This window comes from Clytia hemisphaerica, unplaced genomic scaffold, assembly GCF_902728285.1.
Source record: "Clytia hemisphaerica strain Z4C2 unplaced genomic scaffold, Clytia hemisphaerica genome assembly, whole genome shotgun sequence".
Lineage (NCBI taxonomy): Eukaryota > Metazoa > Cnidaria > Hydrozoa > Leptothecata > Clytiidae > Clytia > Clytia hemisphaerica.
This window is the reverse complement of record NW_027103824.1, coordinates 60,834-67,734: the sequence shown is the minus strand read 5'-3', so window position 1 is coordinate 67,734 and position 6,901 is coordinate 60,834. Positions and strand designations below refer to the sequence as shown.

General features: G+C 32.1%; 1 protein-coding gene across 1 annotated transcript; it reads right to left on the bottom strand.

Annotated features, from left to right (window-relative positions):
• Positions 1–3,233: 3,233 nt before the first annotated feature.
• On the bottom strand, positions 3,234–6,774 carry LOC136806668 (enkurin-like). Its single transcript, XM_067063252.1, has 5 exons — positions 6,597–6,774; positions 4,693–4,762; positions 4,495–4,570; positions 3,875–4,235; positions 3,234–3,497 (listed from the first exon to the last, which is right to left on the bottom strand). The coding sequence occupies exons 1-5, from the start codon at positions 6,677–6,679 to the stop codon at positions 3,296–3,298; spliced, it is 792 nt and encodes a 263-aa protein (XP_066919353.1). The 5' UTR covers positions 6,680–6,774; the 3' UTR covers positions 3,234–3,295.
• Between the last annotated feature and the right edge of the window lie 127 nt (positions 6,775–6,901).

The window sequence follows — 6,901 nt, the reverse complement described above, 5'->3', positions numbered from 1 at the left end:
TTTTTCGTCAAATTTGATACAAAAATTCTATAGCGACAAAATACGTCAAATATTTTTATCATAACTTTCTTCGAACGATTTGGCATGTCAATTTTTTTAATAGAATATTTCGAAAATTCTTTTGATGTCAAATTGAGTATTTTCAACATCAAATATTTTTCTAAAACTCTCACAATACTTCTTGTCATGTCGACTATTTTGAACAAAGTTCTGTCGATGCTTTTAGACAATTTATCGAAAATTGTCACCATATTCTTTCTGATATCGGACATTTTTATCGCAGTTTCTGTGAATATTGTTGTCACGTCAAACATTTTCATCGCAAACTCTCAAATTTCTTCACGTACCGAATATTTTCAGCAGAAAATAATAAAAATAGTATTTTATCATCAAAATTTCTCGCCACCTCAGTTATTTTCCTCGCAATTTGTCTCGATATTTTTGTCAAGTCAAACATTTTCATCAAAAAATTTTTCAATATTTTTGTCACTTCAAACATTTTCATCGACAATTTTCTCAATATTTTTTTCACGTCAAATATTTTCATCGAAAATTTTCTCAATATCTTTTTCACGTCAAATGTTGCATCACACTTATTTCTACCATATGTTAAAAATCGTAAATCTACCATATGTGTAGATATTATAATCCGTAAATCTACTACGCGTTTATGTTTTTTTAAGAAACATGAGGCTCAGAATACCTAAAAACTAAGAAACATCTAAGAAACATGCTGAGGCTGAGAATGAGAAAATAAAATTTTTTGATTCGGTTTCTTTGAAGAACCTTCCAATTCAGCCTTCCATGAGGCTGATTATGTCAAAAAGTTTAGAAACATGTAAGAAACATTTAAGGCTCAAAAGGCCGATTTCTTAAGAAACATTGAGGCTGCTTGATAAAACTAGTTTCTTTAAAAAAAAACGTGTATATGTGTAGATATTGTAAATCTACCATATGTGTAATAAATGCTCTAATATTTTCGGTCGGGGTTGTGGACGGCAAAATATGTCGTTTCGTTCTTTGATAGTTAGGGTTAGGAATATGTCGTTCTTTGATAGTTAGGGTTAAAGGGTTAAATTAATGTTAAATTGTCTGGAAACGTTGCATAGTTAGGGTTTAGGGTTTGAAATATGTCGTTCTTTGATAGTTTAGAGTTAAGGTTTGTCGCTTTTTCATAGTTATTTGTCATTCTTTTTAGATTGTCTGGATAGTATTTATACCTTAACTACTAATATGGTAGATTTATGGATTTTTATATATCTACACATATGGTAGATTTACGGATTCTAATATCTACACATATGGTAAATTTAAGATTTTTACATATCTACACATATGGCATAGTAGAAATAAGTGCGAGATTGGCCTGAATATTTTCATCAACAAAACGTCTCAATATTTTTGTCACGTCAAACATTTTCATCGACAATTTTCTCAATATTTTCATCAGATCACGTCAAATATTTTCATCGAAACTTTCCTTAAGATTTTCGCCACTTCAAATATTTTCATCGACAAAACGTCTCAATATTTTTGTCACTTCAAACATTTTCATCGACAATTTTCACAATATTTTTGTCACTTCAAACATTTTCATCGACAATTTTCACAATATTTTTTTCACGTCAAACATTTTCATCGAAAATGTTCTCAATATTTTCGTAACGCTAACGTCAAATATTTCCATCCAAAAATTTTCTCAGTATTTTTATCAAGTCAAATGTTTTCATCCAATATCTAATATTTACAATATCTACACATATAAAATGTTCTCAATATTTTTTTTCACATCAAACATTTCCTTCAACAAATTGTCTCAATATTTTTGTCATTGTCAATTCAATGGATTCGAAATTGTCATCAATCATAACCTTGTTATTTGTCATGTCGGCTACTCATCAAGGATTTTGTCGAATTTTCCTTGCAAAGTAAAGTCTTGGATAAAACTCACATTTGGAATAAAATAAAAGCAACGGACAGAGTAACATGGAATTCTAAAGTTTTAATGTTAGTTCTTAATGTTCAATAAAAATAATATATCGCTATTAAAAATATACATTGGAAGATTTTTACAAAAAAATAAAGATGAAATGAAATCTATTTTTCACAACCACCAAGAAAAATAAGAAACAACCTTAAAAGAGTTTTATATATGATCAGGGTAAACCTTAGCAAATACCAATCTAATGGGATTTTCAATTCTTAACTTATTAAAAGTTTACGGTCAGGGTCAGGTCTACCTAGACCAATCGGAAGGCAAAGTTACGATGTCAAGCAAACGTTTGCACTTGTTTAAACATTAGTAAAACTTTGATTCGGAAAGATCTAGGTTCTAGGCCCTGACAAGGCTGTAAACTAATCTGCTATACAGACTGGTAAGAATTCAGTTAGTGGTTTTGGGAATCAAAGAACAAAATATTACTTGGGTTCCATATTTTCAGGGGTCAAGTTTCAAGTCAAAGAAAATAACAAAGGTCAGAATTGCTAAAAATAGAATACCTTAAGTGAATATATTTTTGCAGCTACTAAATTTTCACGAATTGCGAAATTATTACTGACAAACGTATTTTACGAGTACTAAATTTCGCGATTCACTAAATTGGATATTTTTAAAGAAAAAGGTTTAAACAAGAAAAAGACTGATTTTGCTCGAAACATAAGGTATAAGGTGAAAAATAGTATCTAAATTGTAACAAAATATAACTGATCTCTTTTTTCATTCATTCTATCTTCTATTTTAAAAAATTTGGCCTATTTTGAAAATTTTCCCGCGTATTTAATTTCGCGATTTTTTGTTTTTGAAATACGCGCGAAAATTTAGTATCCGCGAAAATATATACACTAAGGTAGGCTTTATAAAAGAAAATATGTAATAGTTATCGGACAGTTGCGAGTACAATATGAGAAATATTTTACGAGTTCCGAGATTTTTCCGTACAATATTTTCCAAGCCTTTAGGCGAGGAAAATATACGGAAAATCTGGAACGAGTAAAATATTTCCATATTGTACGAGCAAAGGTCTGATAACTGGTTTATCGGTGACCCAAAAAATGCACTTTTTGTGTTGGAAAAAAGCGCAGGGCAATTTTGTAGCAAAGTGACGTTAGATTGCTGCTACCGCTACAATGCAACGACATCTTTTCGTCAATTTATATTTTTACATGTAAAATACAAGATATATTGTACTCTTTTTAACCAATCAGATTGCAGATATTTTTTGGATCGCCGATAAAGACTTATATAAAAAGAAAAGACGCACACAAAATGAAATTTACAAAGAAACTATAATACTCATCAATAAGCCATACCAGTATTTGCGATATAAATCTTCGGATGTTTCTCTAAAAGATCGATATCTTTTTCTAACTGGTCCATTTCCGCTTCCATTCGTTCTTTTCGATTTTTCTTTGGTGCAGTATCGGTGACAACTGATAAACCTTGGTATTGATGATGGATTTCCTCCCAGTTGGCTTTCAACCCAGAAATAATGTTTTGTCTGTCAGAATAAAAAAATATTAAAATTCTCGTGTTTGATTTTGAAATATACCAATAGGATTCAATTTTGGCATTAAACTTTCACCTCATGTTTACCTCCGCCTCACTAAAAATATTCATGATATTTTGGAAGCGCGGGTGGGGGGGGGGGGTTGAAATAGAAATGTTCTGGGTGGAAAATTTTTCAAAAGGACGCTAATACAGCAGAATTAGGACAAAAGAGGGAATTTTTAAAAACATTTTCCCAAAAATCAATAAGGGCTGGAATAAGAATTTCCTGGGTGAAAATTTTCGAAAAATTAATTAGCGCCGCAAGTTATTAGGTACCCCAAAGAAGAAAATAAAGGCACCAGAATAAAAAAGTCAAATCATCCATACCGTTCAGATTCATTGAGACATTTCATTGCACCACGTTTCAACGATTCTTCTACATATTCATCATAGTCTGCTTGTGCTTGTTTTGCTTCTTCATTTCTCTTGATCAAATAAGTCGGTGTTTTACCATACTCTTTCTTGTTCAAATATTTTGGTGTCAATCCGGATGGTTCTAATGCATTGACTGTACCAGTTCGAGTGTCAACGTAATTAGCTGCTGGTTTTTTTGGTACAGACATAATGTTATCTACAGCATTTGTTGAGATGAAATTTTTATCGGATTTGATGCCCATGGCTGGTTTCTCTGTATGTTTGGGAACAGGTGGGCGTCTTTGATCGTTGTCAGGATACTTGAATTCTTTTTCTATGAATGGAAAGAAAAAATGTGTAATTCTTATTTTATTAAAAAACTCACTCTAAATTACTGGGCACTTAAAGTCACCACTTCATTTAAAAGGTACAAGCCGAATGCTTTTAAAAAGTGCAAACACAACGTTTCAATTTTATTTTATGTAATGAAAAAAGGAATCTAACGACGGAGGCTTTCTAAGGAGGGAGGGCCCAAAAGGACGCCTTTGAGCACTACAAAAATGAAAACTTTTCATATAACAACATTTACTTACTGTCTGGAAAAGTTGGGTGCTTTGAGCGTTTCTTTAAAAATTGATCTGGTTCATTAACCGTAACCTTTGATGGACCCTAAAATAAAAACTGCATTTAAAGAATGACCGTACATTCTTCCCATACCAGAACTACGGATGAAATACTCTAAAACTGAGAAGAAAAGTATTAGGAGCTTTACAAAATTAATGAACACGTACCATGGTCTTGTTTTCCTTTTTAGTATGTTTAGATTCACCTTTGACTGTGGAGTGAAATTTTGATACATGTCTGAAAAGATAGTAAATTCAGTTAGCATACTGTATAACTTTGAAAAATGCCCCCTTCTTATAAATGCCCTCCTTTGTGGAAAAAATTTCAACAAACATCCTCTCAAGTAAACATCTCCCCTCTGAGAGAGGCGTTTTTAAAACAAGTAGTTGTAAAGAAGTTTGATATGAAGGAAAGCTTAGATATTATGATAGTAATTGTATTCTTTTAGTATTGAACTGATTTACAAGACTCTTTTCTTGTCTCTAAGTTTTCATATAGTACTCAAAGTCCATAGTTTCTAGAGGGGTCAAGACCCCTCTTTAGGTAAGAGGACCCCCCCCTTAACTGGCAACTCCCCCCTAGGAAAGTCGTACTTTTAACATCCCCCTTGCTTTTGGTTCATCAAAACCCAAGACCGCCCCCCCTAAATGTAGGGGGGTAGAAACTATGTCAAACAATGATAAAAAGGCAAAATGAAGGTTCCTATTCACTTTATTAAAGCAACCTTTGTTATGAATTATTATGATAAACACCCCCTTGAAAAAACGCCCATCCTAAAAATACAAAAATACTAGTATACATACTTCTTTGTTCTTGAACAAATAACAGTGATAAATTAATTTGAAACTACCGTGGAGAACAGTGTTAATTAGTTATACTTCACAAGAAACGCAACAGAGTTCAGCATGTGACTGAGTGATTTTAAAAAAACCTGAAACATTTCCACCCTACACACTTTTTTTTAAAAAGAATAGTGTTTTTCCAATTCATAATGTATATTCTTAAATATTTGGAAAAAATCATGTTGAAATCATCTTACGGTATTCTAATAGGTTTGGATCCAAACCCAGCCAAATTCTAGCATGTTATACATACGTCAAGCAAAAATTTGGAATCTGCTAGAATGCTCTAAAAATTGCATTCTTAGGTTCACTTGCAAAATTTTATGATTGTGGTATTCTAGCGATATTCTAAAAAGTTTTGCCAATTTCATCATAAATATTCTTATAAAGTATATTCTTATAAAAAAGTGTGTACTGCTGCCTGCCCGCGTGTGTTTTCAACATCCGCTACGATGTAAACAGAACAATTTTTCAATGGCTGCCCTTTTAAAGTGCGGGAAGAAAGTTATAAGTGTGGAAAATGCAAAACCAAAACAGAACAAATGTTTAAAAGCTCCTATACATATTTTCTTTTTTGAAGAAACTAGTTTTACCAAGCATCCTCAATGTTTCTTAGGAAATCGGCATTTTGAGCCTTGAATGTTTCTTACATGTTTCTAAACTTTTTGACGTAATCAGCCTATTTTTCATATGCAAAAAAAAACATTTGTTTTGATTGGAAAGTTCTTTAATAATACCAAACTAAAAAATGTTTTATTCTCATTCTCAGCCTCAGCATTTTTCTTATAGGTTTTTCTTAGTTTTTGGGCATTCTGAGCCTCATGTTAAGTGTGTTTCAAAACAAAAATACGTGTAGTCGTTTAGGAGTATGCAACGGAACGGTCTAGAATAACTAATAACTCCACATACAGACATACATTAATCTACATAAGGGGATAAATTACCTAGGCAACTGCTGTGTTTTAAAATACAAATCAGTAAAGATGGTGATATCATTAAAAAGATTTCTGCTGTCATAATAATTTGTTATATTCAAAGGACTGCGCTGCGTGGCCGTGTTTTCCCAAAAAAAACTATCTTAAGGATCCATTATCCATACAACAATCATGCAGTAGGGGCAGAATATATCATATGCAGAAATACAGAAATTGACCCTATCTTTACTTAGAATTTCAGAAATTTAAAAAACAACAAAACACAAGAAGATGGGAAAAGAAAATTTCACAAACCTCTCTGCTTTAGGTGGTTTCTCGGGAGTTTTTGGGATCAAATTGTAAATACTTTCTTCCTTCTCCCGTGATCTTCCATACATTTTGAATAGACAATATAAAACACTAAATTAAGTAATAATAAACAGAGCAATGATGAAATGTGAGACGTTTCCCTGCAACCTTCCTCGACGACGAACAAATCTGAACTGATTGGCCTTGACAACGTTCATAGCAACGGTAAGCAATAGTGATAAATTACGGAACAAAAATCAAGCAGATTCGATATTTGTGAAAATTTACGGAAGTGAGTGCTTGAACAAAAT

Excerpts from the sequence above, each read along its gene's own strand:
- LOC136806668 (XM_067063252.1), bottom strand. The coding sequence starts at position 6,679 with ATGTATGGAAGATCACGGGAGAAGGAAGAAAGTATTTACAATTTGATC. Across the intron at positions 4,763-6,596 it reads AAACCACCTAAAGCAGAGAG|ACATGTATCAAAATTTCACT; the intron begins GTTTGTGAAATT and ends CTATCTTTTCAG. Across the intron at positions 3,498-3,874 it reads TGTCTCAATGAATCTGAACG|ACAAAACATTATTTCTGGGT; the intron begins GTATGGATGATT and ends TTATTCTGACAG.